This window comes from Gigantopelta aegis, chromosome 9, assembly GCF_016097555.1.
Source record: "Gigantopelta aegis isolate Gae_Host chromosome 9, Gae_host_genome, whole genome shotgun sequence".
Lineage (NCBI taxonomy): Eukaryota > Metazoa > Mollusca > Gastropoda > Neomphalida > Peltospiridae > Gigantopelta > Gigantopelta aegis.
The window spans coordinates 12251033-12268032 of record NC_054707.1 but is presented as its reverse complement, the minus strand read 5'-3'; the positions used below and the strand labels follow the sequence as shown (position 1 = coordinate 12268032).

General features: G+C 35.8%; 1 protein-coding gene across 1 annotated transcript; it reads right to left on the bottom strand.

Moving 5' to 3' along the window:
- LOC121380981 (26S proteasome regulatory subunit 8) lies at positions 1-17000 on the bottom strand. The gene is made up of 13 exons (XM_041510042.1): positions 16957-17000; positions 14896-14973; positions 12555-12624; positions 11501-11598; positions 10413-10538; positions 7611-7772; positions 6741-6904; positions 5036-5112; positions 4364-4440; positions 3907-4005; positions 2669-2779; positions 1855-1941; positions 1-827 (listed from the first exon to the last, which is right to left on the bottom strand). Exons 1-13 carry the CDS (start codon positions 16966-16968, stop codon positions 774-776), a joined length of 1215 nt encoding a protein of 404 aa, XP_041365976.1. The 5' UTR covers positions 16969-17000; the 3' UTR covers positions 1-773.

The window sequence follows — 17000 nt, the reverse complement described above, 5'->3', positions numbered from 1 at the left end:
AATAAATGCATACTTTAATATGCCCATTCTTCAAACATACACGAAGTACAAATGAATGCCAAGATGAACAAAGTCACAATTCACAGTGAAATAATACACTTGTGAAACAATACATTTGTGAAAATTACTAAACTCACACTTAATAAGCACCCAAGCCAGATGTCAAGTAGATTTGTATATTGTACACAGATTGTATGAATTACACAAACCGAGTGAACAATTTTCTGAGTTGTGCCCGAGCACATCCTTCTGACGACCATTTCTGTACAGATCATTTAACGTTCAACATACTTGCTGTCCACATCATGTTTAAAACATTCTGAGATTACTTATTCAAATTAATATACCGTTTTAAAATGTGTTTTTAACACTCATTTTGGAAATTCCCTCCATCAAAATGTACTTAATCTCACAAAATGGCAAAAAACTCAATTATAATTATGGAGGTTTGTAACCACCCACAAATTATAGTTGAATGTCATGGAGACCATGTATAAAGAAAATTCTGTAAACACCCACAAAGCATTATCAAAAATTTACTACCTCTTTCCTTCCTCTCTCCGTTCTCTTTTTTCATGGAATTCTCCTTACGTTATTTACTTTTAAAATAACAACATTTTATTTTTACTTTGAAGACTTGCAGGTAATGTATCTGTACAGGTTAATATTTACTGTTGGCAGTAACTGTAAATATATTGTGTAACAAGGAATGAATTGTTTGTGATATCAATATTCAGTCACAACAAATGTCTCTTGTAATTAGCTGAGATCATCTACTTCCATTGCTTCTTGATTGAAATGTTCTTTTCTGCATCCTTCAACATAATCTGAAAATAAAAGACATAAAGAATCAATTCATAAATCTAACAACAAAATGTTTATCTTTATAACAAATATTTACATGAAGTAATCTGAAATAAATTTACGGTTCGCTAATTTTAGCAATGATGATGTTTTTAGTTTTTTGTCTTCACATGTACAATACTATTATTCTAAATAAATTGAAAATTATGAAAATCATTTTGAAATTTTTACAAAATTATCCCAAGCTTGTTATTTTCTCTTAACTTGATGTTCCTAAATGATGTCCAGTAACTGTAACAAACCACTTTTTTTTTGGCTCAAAATTAAATATAATTCATTTAATAATATACACTGAAAAAGGAAAGAAACAAACATATTGGTGATAACTTGTCCACCTAAAGTATGTGGTTCAGGTTTAATTATAAAAAAGGAAACGTTACATACAGCATTAGAAGGTAAGAAACTAACATATATTGGTGATAACGTGTCTACCTACAGTATGTGGTTCAGACTGGTCTAAAAGATGACTCACTGAGCTAATTTCTGTTACTAAATAGTTGTTAGACAATTGAATTTGCGAAGCACCAAATGAGAGGGCGCCCAGATATAGAAATATTTTAATTTTTTTAAATGTCAGGAAAGGCTGTTTCCACAAATTTTGCTTGCTTGCAACAGGACTTCAATCCGAAAACTACAAGTAAAAAAGGCCATAATTTCAAAATGCAAAGCTGAAGTCAGAGGAGAATTCCATCACTGAACAATTTGAGGGGGATAATCCATCCTTTTTCCCCCCAAGGAAGAAACCCTGACTAGTCAGTTTTCCTTGTGGGACAATGTTAATAAGGAATCAAAAGGGTGCTGGATATACAGTGAAACCTCTTGAAACCAAACCCTCAGTAAACTGGAATTATCTCAATATCAGTACAGAACTGAACTTCTCTAAAACAGATACACCTTAGAAGCAGACTTTTTATTTGGTCCCATGGGTGTTCAGTTTACAGGGGTTTCACTGTAATAAAACAGCCTAATCACAATGATATTTTTTATTACCTTGGCAACAGCTAATTCGAAATCTTCTTGAGTTACATGAACTCGTCTCTCTCTCAAAGCATACATCCCAGCTTCCGTGCAAACACCCTACAACATCAAAATAACAGGTTCAGTAATACTGGTAGTAATAAAAAAAAAAAAAAAAAAAAAAAAAATATAATAATAATAATCTACAGGTTCACAAGTTTTTTGTGTTTGTTTTTTCCCACTAAAATAACTATGATAGCTCCTAACAGAAGATATTATCTGCTTATACAACTCCAGTTACTTCTTAAGATTAAAAATATAATAAAAAATGAACAAGTTAGTTGGCTTTATATCATGTAGGCCTACATTAATGTGATCAAATAACAAACATGAGAATACTGCTAATGCAACATGTCCCCTCCCAGGCCCAACAAATTTGCATATCTCCTAAGTTCAAGGGCAATAACTCTGTCAAAAACATGACAATCGCCATGAAATTCAAATTTGATCTATAATTATATATGATAAAACTATACACAAAATTTAATCTCAATATCTTGAGGCATTGCAGGAAAAAAACCGAAAAGGAGTTTGAAAAACTATAGGTGGGATAGATGAACATACAGAAAGACAGACAAAACTATAGGTGGGACAGATGAACTGACAGAAAGACAGACATGTAGACGGTGACAAAACCTCTACTCCCCTCCGGTTGGATTGGTAAGGAACTAATGACCAGAATTAATGGCACTCTCTTGCTTGATCAGTCCAAGCAGCATCATGGCACTGATGTTACCTGACATAAGATGTACTATATTGTGTTTTCACTGTCAAATGAATGCTATACCTTCATTTCAGCTCCTGATGCGCCGGGCATCATTTCCGCTATTTTCCTCAGATTGATGCCTCGTGTTAAATTCATCTTTCTCGAGTGGATTTTCAAGATGTCAAGTCGAGCCTGTGAAACAGAAAACAAATATTAACTTATTATCCTTCAGACTTATTGATGTGTAAACAACTTTATTATAAAATACAAATATGCTAAGCATATTGTATGATAAAATAAAACCAGCCTCGGTGGTGTAGTGGTTAAGCCATCAGACTTAAGACCGGTAGGTAATTGGTTCAAATTCCCAGTACTGGATACCACCAAAAGAGAGCTTTAATGGCTCAATTGGTAGGTCAATGTGCTCTAGTGGTGTTGTTAAACAAAAACAAATTTTAACTTTTAACAATTGGTAGGTGTAAGGACATTGCACTTACTTTTTTCTCACCAACCACTAACTATTAACCCCTTGTTTGGACAGACAGACAGACCAGATAGCGGAGGTGTTTGCCCAGGGTCTTAACTGGATACAAGCATGAAAATAAGTTAAAATGAATGAATGAATGAAATGATAAAATAAAATAAAATGTGGAATATTGGCATAGTTCGACCACAATTTTTTTTTTACATACAGCCCTTTCAAACAACTATCTAAAAACTCTTAAATGTGTTTACATTTGTTGCTCAAAGCAAGGGGAATTTTCACAATCCAACTGGTGTGATCTGTCAAATAATATTAAATATTATACACCATGTTTTGGGATGATCATTTGTTTTGCATTTTAATAAATATAATAACCATTCTGAAAGTACTGCAAAAGCAACACATTTCCCGTATCACATACTTTCTTATCTTTCAAGTTCAAGGGCCATAACTTTGTCAAATGGAAATATGTTATTTAACGACGCACTCAACACATTTTATTTACGGTTATACGGTGTCAGACATATGGTTAAGGACCACACAGATATTGAGAGAGGAAACCCACTGTCGCCACTTCATGGGCCACTCTTTTCGATTAGCAGTAAGGGATCTTTTATATACACCATCCCTGAACAGGATAGTACATACCACAGCCTTTGTTACACCAGTTGTGGAGTAGACTGACTGCACATCAAGCGAACACTTTACCACTGGGCTAGGTCCCACCCCTTATCAAAAGGCCAATCCTCATAAAACTCAAATTTATATACATCATATAATCTTTATGATAAAGCTATACAAAACATTTTTGTGGACAGACTCCAAAAGTGCTTACCTCTTCATTTGGTGGTGGAAATTCAATTTTCCTGTCAATCCTTCCGGGACGGAGTAAAGCAGAATCAAGAATATCAATTCTATTGGTGGCCATAATAACCTGTAAATGGGATTAAAATGATGTCAACAACACTAACAGAATAAACAGTACAGCATCTCAAGTGAAGGTAGAGGTCTAGGTTTCAAAAGTTCTGGTTTAAAACAAATGTTATTCCCGTGTGAGTGAATCCATTTTAACAACTGAACTATCTTTTTATACTATTGCCAGGTCACAAGAAGATCTTCATAATGAATGAATGAATGAATGTTTAACAACACCCCAGCACAAAGAATACATCGGTTATTGGGTGTCAAAAAAAGGTTCTTCATAAGGAAATCCAGTGATTCTTGATGTTAATTTAATAAATGAACTTCTTAATACATCAAGTTGTTGGCTAGACAGATTAGAGAAAATGTACCTTGATGTTTTGTTTAGGTTCAAATCCATCAAGTTGATTTAAAAGTTCTAACATAGTTCTCTGTACTTCACTGTCTCCTGGGAAAATAAAAATAAATCGTGATTACAAAATAACAACAGCAACTGCTTATTTGGCAAGATCCATTTTAAACAATGCCTTGGGATTAACTCCCCTCGGAGAACTACTACACAATTTGAAATCAAAACCGACCTCGCTGGCGTCGTGGTTAAGCCATCAGACATAAGGCTGGTAGGTACCGATTATGCAGCCCGGTACTGGCTCCCACCCTGAGCGAGTTTTAAGGACTCAATGGGTAGGTGTAAAATCACTACACCCTCTCCTCTCTCACTCACCACTAACAACTTGCCCCCTGTCCTGGACAGGCAGCCCAGACAGCTGAGGTGTGTGCCCAGGACAGCGTGCTTGAACTTTAACTGGATATAAGCACGAAAACAAGTTGAAATGAAAAAAAATGAAATCAAACGTGCATTTCTTTTCATATATTAATACATATTAAACAAAGGATACCATCATATATTGCACTAAACAATCTTAATGATAAACATTTATAAATATGTTAACATTGTGTTAGTCAAAGTGACAACAAATCTGTGTTGCCGACTCGTTAAGAGACAACTATCTATTACATTTCTACAATAATTATCAGATTACCTCCCGAGCCTCCCTCTAATCTTGAAGAACCTATAGAGTCGATCTCATCCATGAATATTATAGAAGGGGCGTGTTCTCTGAAACAAGATTCATATAAAATATTAACGACTTGTTCTAGGAGATAAACATTTTTTTTTATATAAAATTAATGTAAAAGGGTTATATTTAGAAGTAAAAATATCCAATGAAAATAATATTCCATATGTCTTGAGTAAAAATATAATTGAATATAATAATATATCTCTTCTAACATCTTAACAAATGCATTAACTCTTTAAAATATTTTATATCTACAGTAGTAATCTGTAACTGAAAACATTAAGCGAGATTAAATTTAATTTTAAGAATTGTTTTATTTATCTCATTTACACAAGCACATAGTTCTGAACAAAAAACAAAAAATAATAATTATATACATACATACTAGGGGTGGGGAAAAATAAAATTGTCAATCGGTCCCACTTGATGTCGTTACTGGGGGGGGGAAGAGAGAGGAAGGAATAAAAAAAGAACATTTAAAACATATTTACCATAGTTTAAAAAAAAAATCATAGTGACATTTGTATAGTTTTATCTTGAATCATGAACGCGAAATGATAAACATGAAACTTTTTTTTTTAATCACATCAGTGAAAACCCCCCCACAAATTGTATATATTTTACATAATGGAATAAATCATATAAAAAAGGAATAAAAGTTATGAATTTTAATTCCCATATATGTATAAAAAGTACGAGTATTCAGTACTGTGTCCTGAAAATTAATAAAAGATGGCACTGTTGAAGCGTTTGACAGCCTGAGCTAGCACATGTTTAGACAAAGAGTAATAACGTCATCACTGATTGGATGAAATTTGACCTCTACTGGCTTTAGGGATAACAGCACACTAGCTGTTATGCTTACTCCCACTTATTAACAAAAAAGGTGGAAACCTTTTGTTAATTTTAAAATCCTTGATAATTATTGGATACACTACATTGAACAGTCAACAATAAATATATTTATATATTATTTCAGTATATTTTATGCTATTTTAACTTAAGCAGTTTGTATTGCACAAAAGCCTCTTGCTTCGGACTAGGACACTCGACCCGACAGAGCTCTGTACATAGGTGTTGACAGGTGTTGATTATAACCAGTTGCAAATTCTGGGTCCTTTGTTTTAATTGGAGTGTAATACCTTGATGGCTCTCTAAACCAAGAATGGTGCTATCGTTGACGTCTGTTTAATCTCTTGACCAGCTCAGTGACTTTGAGAAATGTCTAGCCTAGTGGCAGTCGATTGACACTAGACTACTGTAGGTCCGACTTCAGTGACTGGCGATATACTTAGGCAGACTATTTATTTATTATTTTAAATCATGCACGAGATGTCTGGGCAGGCCGGTCCACTTGACGGATAGGATTTTGTTCCAATAATAGAAATGGACAGGTGCTTCGGACCGACAAGAATAAAAAAAATGGGACCGGCAAACACACGTTTTTAAAAAATAATTTCGGTCTCAGAGATCGAGAATCTTTCCCAGACCGGGAAAAAAGGGCTTTTCCCCACCCCTAATACATATATATATATATATATATATATATATATATATGAAAGTGTTTTATTTTACGGCTGGTAGTGCTGGGAAATAGTCGTTAACCCTTCTCCACCCTGTTGCCCTCCCCCTATGATCTTTGTGGACCTGGCCTGATGCTACATACCTTGCCATGACAAACAACTCTCGGACCATCCTGGACCCCTCTCCAATGAACTTCTGGACAAGCTCGGAGCCTGACACGCGTATGAACGTACACTCCGTGTGGTGGGCCACCGCCCGTGCCAGCAGCGTCTTGCCAGTGCCGGGAGGACCGTACAACAACACACCCTGGAATAAACACAAACGTCTCATTGGTAAACTAAATAGTATTTACAGTCCGTCTTTATAAACTGTGAACACACACAAATACCTAAAAAGAAAGATAAGTCAGGGCTCACCCTGTACATGGCCAAATTAGCCAATTGCTAATTTTTGTACAAAGTGGCTGGAACATTTAGTCTTTGGCTAATAAAATATTCCTTAAAATTTTGGTTTAGCCAATTTTCAGATATATCTGAAAATTGGCTAAACCAAAATTTGTTCCAATGTTAGCCCTGTAAGTGTACAGTTTTAAGAAATGATAATGGTAAATTGTCATGTGCTTTCATAAATGAGGAATAACAATTCTACCTGTATGACAGCTAACAAAGTTGTCACAGGGCTCGACCTTAGTCCGGGGTGTTTTGTCTACCAATTTCTAACTTGGACTACCAGATGTCTAAACATGATAGTCCTCTGGGATATATGATTTTTTGGCACATCCAGTTACTACGCAATCAACAAGATTCTTAAACACCTAAAACAACATGTTTTAATAAAAATAAACAATTTTACTTTTTTTGTGTCTTTATAACAAAATTTTATAAAAAGTATGGGAATACCAATTTTTACTGAGGGCTACCAGATTTCATAACCTGGTAACCCGTCGGACTACCACTACTAAATGTTAAGAACAAGGCCTGAGTTCAGTGTTTGAAGATCACATGGAACCAACCTTTGGTTGTGCGATGCCGAGGGCGTCGAAGAGCTCGGGATGTTTGACGGGCAACTCGATCACCTCCTTGATCTCTTTGATCTGCTTATCGAGACCGCCCACCATCTCGTATGTCGAGTCGGGAACCTTCTCCACCATCATCAGGCTGACGAGCGGGTCCACCTGCAAAATATACAGAAAATCTTACTAGACCACTTGTGGATACAGGAAAAGGAAATGTTTTATTTAACAACGCACTCAACACGTTTTATTTATGGTTATATGGCATCAGACATATGGTTAAGGACCACACAGATATTGAGAGAAGAAACCTGCTGTCGCCACTTAATGGGCAACTCTCTTCAATTAGCAGCAAGGGATCTTTTATATGCACCATCGCACAGACAGGATAGTACATACCACAGCCTTTGTTACACCAGTTGTGGAGCATTGGCTGGAATGAGAAATAGCCCAATGGGTCCACCGACTGGGATCGATCCTGGACCGACCGTGCATCAAGTGAACGCTTTATCAATGGGCTACGTCCCACCCCTTGTGGATACAGCTACCTGGGAAATGTCTTCTGCTCTATGACATCACACATGAAACATGACGTCAATTTCTGTAGCATACGACAATTTCCAAATGTTGTCGTTAAAAACCGATAGCATTCATTGAATTTGGTCAATGTCAAGATTTATTATTCAAAGAGCAATACAATATAACAGAAAATGAAGTTTGTTAAAGTTTCTTTTGTTTAACAACACCACTAGAGCACATTGATTAATTAACCATCGGCTATTGGATGTCAAACATTGGGTAATTGCGACATGTAGACATCAGAAGAAACCCAATACAATTTTTCCTAATGCAGCAAGGGATCTTTTATATGCACTTTCCATACAGACAGGACAGCACATACCACGGCCTTTGACCAGTTGTAGTACACTGGTTGGAAAACCTGAAATGAAAATCCACTTGATGTAACACGGTCCAATCGAAACCTGTAAGTAATGTGCATGATATACAGTCAAATCCGCTTATTTGGATGTGCCTCGTGCAACAAAAATATATTCAAATAAGCGGCATATTCAATAAACCGAAGGTACAGTTTCGACATACGATATACCCAATTAAGACCTCGTTGATTTATGCAAACCCTAATTACGATTCTCCCAATTTGGGCCTCATGACATGTGGAATTTTCGTCAAAAACCGGTAAGTATTTTGTGTTAATAAAATACCGATTCCAAGTTCCATATTGTGACTCTGTTGCCATTATCAAGTTTGTCTATAAACTTGATAAATACAAGAGACAACAGTTAATGCCGTTTGTACGCCTAGAAGCAGAAGTGACTAAACATCTAATGACCCAGATAAAACCACCGGAAGCTCAATTAGACTGGCCACAGTCAAATAATTAAAAGGCCGTTATTAACTTCTTGATAATTAAATGGCCATTATTAACTTCTTTGTACATTTGTAAATCAAGTGCAACAAGACCCCACCCCAACCACCCAATATAATCTTGAATAAGTAGTCATTTCCATGTTCTGTATTTTACCAGGACGTCTATCTGACTATTATCTGTGTGCATTTGTAACTGATTTGACAGGTAAACTAGACTGGCCAAAGTCAAATAAGTGAAAGGCCGTTATTCAATGTAACAGAAGGAAAAACACAAACACAAACGCTAATATTGGGCCCGATATTGGAATGTCTTTTTGTCTGGCGACGGAAAACCATTCTGATAAGGCCTTCTCCACATTGGCTGCTTTTCCTGTTCTCTGTCTTTTTCGTTCTGGGTTAGCATTGGCTAGATACTGGGCACATATCTCGTCGTATTTCTGAGCCAAAGATAAATCGTTTCCTTTCCGTTTATTTGCCATGTTGACATTGTGAAAAAAAAAAGAGTTCTTGTCAATATTTATAGCCAAAAGATGATTAATCCAACTTGCTAAGAAAATCTCCTACAACTTACCTTTTGTCGGCATTTAACAATTTAAACAATAATCACCATAATCGGTCACCCCAAATGGGGCCTCACATTGTGAGCTGCAGAGGAAAAATCACGTGATCAAAAGATCCCGCTAAAAATAACACTAGTAGCAAACGGCTTTTGTTTGTTACTGTCACCGACAATTCATAGAGAAAAATATCTGACAAGTGTTTATTTATGGATTAAACATACACTGCTTCAAAAGTGGCCGACATGAGATTAAGGGATGCCTGCTTACGAAACGCACATGGCCGCCAACAAGGTGGGAATGACCGACTTTGATCCTTGATTGTCCTGCATTGTCTCGGCCATTGGGTCACATTTGAGATGAATCTCAGAGTTCATGGATTAATTACGATGTAATTAGGAAATGTATTGATTAATAACGAGTCATCCGAAATAATTTAAGAAACAAGAAAACAAGTTTGTTGTAAGTCTTTTTCCTTTTTTTAAACAATGAAATTAAATAAAATTAAAAGTATTCATTTTTGCATGTACGATAGTATGGTATTACGTACGATCATAAATTAAAAAAAAACACATCAAGTAACACAAACTTTCCTATGTTTTACGTGCAATTGCCATTCGGCAAGGATAATTTTATATTCAAATATCCGAAAACACGTTAAAAAACACATCCAATTAACCGTTGGATTTTGTATTGTCATAATGGCAAATGGTTCCGTGCAGGACAAACATATTCAAATATCCGAAATATTCAATAATCCGACATCCAATTAAGTGGATTTGACTGTAATAAAATATTTGACAAAATAATGTGTGTGGTGTGTTGTTATGGATGTTTGGTTTATTTCGTGGGTTACCTTGTTTGGAAGAATCTTGTGTAAGACATAGCTATCATTCCGCAGGGCTACTCGGCAGTTGGGCGTCACACTGTTGATATCAATATTCTTGTCCAGATCTACAACAAATTTACCCTCTGGGTGAACCTGCAAGACAAAATAAACGTTTTACAGTAACCAAACTCAATTATTACCCATATGGGCAGAGAGAAGTAGGGAAAGAAAAATGATCTTTCCCTTGGAGGGGTGGGGGGGGTGGGGGTGTCGGAGGATCTTCCCCTAGATATGTTTTAACGCCATAATCAGTGCTTCACTATAGGCTTTGACTTCATAACTGTAAGGCAACAACAAACATGTCAACAACTAACTTACGTCATCAGCGATACATAAGTCACAGTTATGACACAACAAAATCTCTTGTTCTCAACTTGCAAACTTGTTTTCAATAACAGTATCCACTACTTGGCAACACTGTTTATCTTGCACTCGTGAATTGATGTTGTCCTTCCCTTGCCAATAGCTCAGGAAAATCAATTCACTAGTGCAAGATAAACGGTATTTCCGCGTAGCTTGTCGAGTATTCTCTAAATCAGCCACATTACTTGATGAAAGAATAGAAGTTGTCTCAACTATCACATAACAGAGTATTATTCTACCAATCACTAGCTGGTTATAAAAACAAAATGGCATTAGCATTAATTTTTAAAAGATGAAGTTCAAAGCTCAATGAAAGAACCAAATATTGTACCTGGCTTAATGTTCTAGCATACAAAAAGAATTAAACTCACAAAGAAAGTTACCCAATTTAAAAAAAGAAGAAGAAAAAAGTATATTCATTAGCAGCAAATGACCTTTAGTGTGCACTTTCCTACAGACAGAACTGTATATACCACAGCCTTTGATGTACCAATCATTGGGCACTGGTTGAGATGAAGGAAAAAACAATGAGTCTGCTGAAAAAGTTTGATCCTAAATTCCAGTCATCTCAGGTGAGCACTTTACCAATTGATTGAGATACTATAAACCCTCCTTCCCTCCCAATGCATCATTTAAAACTGATGAGCTGAGTAAGGAAACAAACTAAAATATTATTAACACGAGACGAATACCTTGACGAGGACTTTCTTCTTGTCCATGGCCTTGACAACCTCTCCCACATACGACCCCTGTTCTTGCAGGAGCTGCAGCTCTTCGCGTAACATGCGCACTAAAAATAGAACCAAACAATGCTTTCACTTAGAGCTGGGCGGTACTGAAATTTCAGGTATCAGTATCAGTATTTTTGGGTGATTTGTCTCGGTATCGGTACGGTATTCGGTATTGATAAAATATTGATCATTATGTTCGATATGTATACTCAGCTTTAAATACATGCCTGAGTTAAGTCTCACCTGATAATTTCATCTAAATAAAATTCAATTTCATACACAAGGCTCTCATCTCTCTCTTCTTTTCAGCTATTATGGGTTTGTCAGATATATATTGTTAGTGCTTTACTAAATAGGGATACCGAAATTTCTGTATTTTGAGATTTGCTCGGCACGGTAAATTGTTATTAACATGATACTGATACCGAGCAGTATATACTGTATACTGCCCAGCTCTATTTTCACTGAAATTAACTCTAAATAACAGCAGACAATATTACAAAATCCAGTCCACATGTTTTTTTTATCTATAGTCTGTCCCATCCTCCAACAAAACATTTTTTTTTTTAAATAATTTCAGTTTGGTTTACTTTAAGAAGAAAAGTAAAAGAATTTTGGAAATAATAAAATTGCTGTAGGTGACAAGGAAGGAAATGTTTTATTTAACGACACACTCAACACATTTCATTTAGTTATATGGTGTCGGATATATGGTTAAGGACCACACAGATATTGAGGGAGGAAACCTTCTGTCACCACTTCATAGGCTACTCTTTTCGATTGGCAGCAAGGGATCTTTTATATGCACCATCCCATAGACAGGATAGAACATACGACGGCCTTTGATGTACCAGTAATTGCATTGTCTGGAACGAGAAATAGCCCAATGGGCCCCCTGACGGGGATCGATCACAAACCGACTGCACATCAAGCGAGCGCTTTACTACTGGGCTACGTCTCGCCCTGTAGGTAACAAAGTCTTAAGTACGAGCCCTGCAGCTGTTTTATAATTTACCTTTAGCATTGAGTTCATTTCTCTGAGCTTCAAGACGACGGAGATTTTGAGTCTTTTCTGTGACTTCCAGCTGAAAAGAACATAATAAATTACAACTAAAACGTGTTTGTTTTACCGTAAAATATAATGAACTATAGTCAAACATGCATAATCCACCACTTGTTTTTTAGAGGCCACCTTATTATTCTCCCAAATCATCTAATTATAAAGTAATACAGCTGAAAGTAACCTGTGTAATATAATTAAGCAACCCGTCTTGTAGATCAAAATACTAGTAAATTTACTTATTAGCATTATAAAGTCATGTCAACTGTGAATTGCTGGTAGTGTATAACCTATAATTTATAATATTACCAATTGTCTTTTTGGTCAATAAATAATAAAATACAAAAAAATAGCAAATAGAACATTAAAAAATAGGCTACAGCCAAAACAGAAGTGGATATCTGAGAAAAGTAGGCAGCTGTATCTATTGAACATAACACCAGTGCACTATCACTAGTATATCAACGGCTGTGGTATGTGTTATCCTATCTGTAGGATAATGCATGTAAAAGATCCCTTGCAACAAATGGACAATATATATATATAATATATATACAGTCAACTCCACTTATTTGCACATCGGTTTATAGCATAATTCGGTTAATCGACTATTTTCACCCAACACGGAACCATTTGCCCTTATAACACTACAAAACATCCGGTTAATTGCACAGACTACAGGCTATATATCGGTTATTTGCACATATAAATAACGATTTTTTTTTTTTTGGTGCTAAATTAATGTCACAAATGACTGAGAATGTCTATCAAACTTTGGCAAAAAAACTCAAATAAATCACCGATTAATCTCTTTTGTTTGAGCTCACTGTGTGGTAAGCCGACTGTAAGTGTAATCGCTGTTTACAGAGTCGACGTGTGACATGCAAATGAGATGGTGTGCACATTACTACTGGTGAATCACAATACCCGACTACAAGATTTAAGAATGACATAATTAAGTTGAATAAACCTAAGACCTAATGTTTTGTTTGCAATATATTGCTGTTAATCAGAGGCCATCTCAATAACAAGTAACTCTCCGACTATTATTTTTAGAAGTACCGCCTGTGCGCTTGTACGCATGCGCACTCAACTATTGAGGCCCTATTCGATTGACGTGTTCAGGGCAATCATTGTTCTGTATCAATTATTACGTTATGTTGAGAAGCCTTGTTAATAATTAAAAGATTACAGATCAATCGTCCTAGGCGGTTATGTTTTTAATAAATGTGACCGAGAAAGGGTTGTTGTTCACTTATTCATTAGATGCAGTGTACGCTATATCTGTTAAACGCAAAAGAAACGATTTATCACTTGCTTCCCGGAAAATGTAGCGGAAAAAAAAAAAAGACTAGTGGGGGAGGTCGTCAAAAAAACAAACATAACAAAGACCGTTATTTATGGATCGTCCCTAAGTTTCTGCTATATTGTTAGACACCAATCATTCGGACCTCACCATGAAGGTCAGTCAATTGTGTTAGACCGGTCATGCATGCAATGCAGACTGCTGGAACTGATAACGACTCACTAGCCGAGCTTAACTTTAATTGCTTAACAATAGCAAAGTCATTATTTGGGGATCACAAATAATACCAAAGCTTGCCGTATCTTTTGGGATGGAAAGAACACCATACCAGCAAATGCATACAAGTTCACGTAATTCTATTCGGTCAATCAACAGCCCGGTAATTCCGGAAACTGACGTCATTTTGTAAACACGTGCACCGATGAAACGTGAACTTTTTGATGGTTCTGTTGTTTCAAGTTTATCTCATTAACTACATGGCTAATACACTTTGTTTACACTAGTGGATGGTCAGTGGGTTTTTTTTTTTTTTAATGCACAAAGTTTGTGTTTTTAGAAAACGACGCCAGTTTGTGTTTTTAGAAAACGACGCCCAGTGACGGACGTTGTTGGTTTTTTAGAAAATGATTTCTGGTCTGGCAGATTAAAACAAAAACGCCATGCTAATTATATATATCGATAGATATATTTTTTTACATTTATATATATCCAACTGCATGTGACATGTGTTAACTAATAGTTCCGGTATGAAGTACCGCATTATGCTAGACTGTCTCCCATGCCACTTTGTAGTTGGATGGCTGTTACAAAGTGAAAGTCGGTACTCTATCGGTTAATCGACTAACCCGGTTAATTGCACAAAATCGAGCAGCACCGAGGGTATGCAAATAAGCGGGTTTGACTGTATATAGTAAGCATGTAAAGTAGAGTTTTGATGGCGATATCAGCAGTGTGCACCGGAAATCGTTATCTAATACTGAAAAGTCAAACCTGAAGTTCTTCTATCTTGCTGACATAGTACTGCTTTATGCCTTCATGGTTGGCTTTAGTGCCATCTACTTCCATTTTCTAAAATAACACAACAAAACAACATTAAGTTAATGACAGATTTACCAACATGGAAGGAATTTGTTACAGTCAAGTCGTGGTGTTGGTATGCAATATGAAAGTAATTTTATATTAAATTCTGCAGGCCTCTGACAACTGTGAGAGTGATAGTTACGTTCGCGTGTCGCTCGCGTAAGAATAGTTTTGCGGAACTCATTTTTCGTTTGCACATTGGATTTATGACATCGTTTACATTGTTATGACTGGTTATGTAAAAACGCAGTGGGTTACCTGAATTTGTTTTCGCATAACCCATAAATGGTGTACACAAATGTTTAATTCTCAGAGGCCTGTTTTGTATTTAGCCATTCAGGATTTAAACCCAACACTTTAACATGCAAATCAGGGGTAGAAATTAACAAATATTTTCACTGGTCTAGGGACTAGTAGCCTAGAAAAGTTAATAGTCCACAAGAACAATCATGAGTCCTCCTACAATTGGGACATCCTGAGATGATGAAATCTATGTGGGTCCACTATTTAGGAATACACATTATTCATTTACTGATTTAGTGTATTGTGGTATCATGGTGAAATGGCATGGCAGCCAGCATCTTAAAATTAGGTTACATCTGCTCAGAATTACTGGCCTGGAAAACCTAGCATAAATTAAGTTGTACTTGACCCTGTTGAACCAGGAATTATATGCATGACATAAAATTTAAATTCCTAAATCAAACAAATATATTCTTTAACAGTCATCAGTATTCTCCAGATGTCTTTACCGTCTTGTCACTCATTTCTAAAATATGGAGAAAGAGGACTCTCTGATTTTCAACTATAGTTCTATTGTATTATTACATATAGCTGGAGTATTCTCAGGTTCTACACTTACTAGGGCTAAACATACTTAGCGTTGGAAATTGTGAATTTCAACGACCAAATGCTTGTTTGCAATAAAAATTTGAACATGTTGCCTTGGTTAAAAACCTCATGGGTTTAATATAAAAAGCTATATCATATTATATGTACAGGTTGCTGTTAGTGAGAGAAGCTAGACAGTGTAATGACCTTAAACACCCCCACCGATTCTTTAAACTTCACTTTGGGTGAGAGCCAGAACAGTAGCATGATGCATGCAAACCCATGCCAATGGCTTAACCCTGTATCATAGATGATGGAGGCCTGGTTGGTTGATTTGGTTGCCAAAATGGACAGTTTTTAACAGTTGGCTAACCTTGCCCCATGTTTTTAATTAAAATGTGTGAATGGACTTGGCACTGTCAACTAAGCCATAGCTTTTAGGTTTGTTTTAAACTCAGATATGTATCCATTGTTATGATTGGGATTTGAACCTCGATGATATCTGGTTAAACATTCTTTGCACTAGCCACTATGCTGAAATTGTTGTTTAGCAGTTGGATAGGCGTTTGTGCATTTTAAGGGAATGAACCAAATCAGTACTGAAGTTGTTCAGTCGATGTTTTGTTTAATTTCATACTATTTACACATATTTTGTAAATTTCTGTGACAACCAAAGGTACATGTCCTAGCTTCTCAAGACAAACATTTATCCACTTGATAAGGACATAGATGCCTGTACCCATTATGTTTAACAACAATTTGTTTTATTTATATTTTATTATTAGAAAAAGCTCAGATTAGGATCAGATACTGAGATAGGATACCATATTAATAACATGCTTATATTCAATTAAGGATCATAGCCCCCCCCCCCAAAAAAAAGATTAGAAAGCAAATTTATTAATAATAAATATACTTTTAAAAATTAAGTTTTGACTGCCAAAAAATCATGATTTTTATGACATTTCACCGATTACTGTTGTCGTTTTAGTTTATTTGAGGAGCATTTTTGGTTTCTTTATGAAAGAAATATTCATTAACACTAATATTATTGCATCACTAAACAGAAAAATAACGTATATTTCTTAAAATGTGAAAATCTAACAGAAATGTTCCATAAACCATGACAAAACAGTTTACCTCCTCGGCCATTTTGCTTTTCTGTAAGGGTATTCGTTTGGTTA

Coding starts and splice junctions, on each gene's coding strand:
- LOC121380981 (XM_041510042.1), bottom strand. Junction 10,539..11,500: donor AGAAGAAAGTCCTCGTCAAG/GTATTCGTCTCG, acceptor TTTGTCTTGCAG/GTTCACCCAGAGGGTAAATT. Junction 5,113..6,740: donor GAGTTGTTTGTCATGGCAAG/GTATGTAGCATC, acceptor ATCTTGTTTCAG/AGAACACGCCCCTTCTATAA.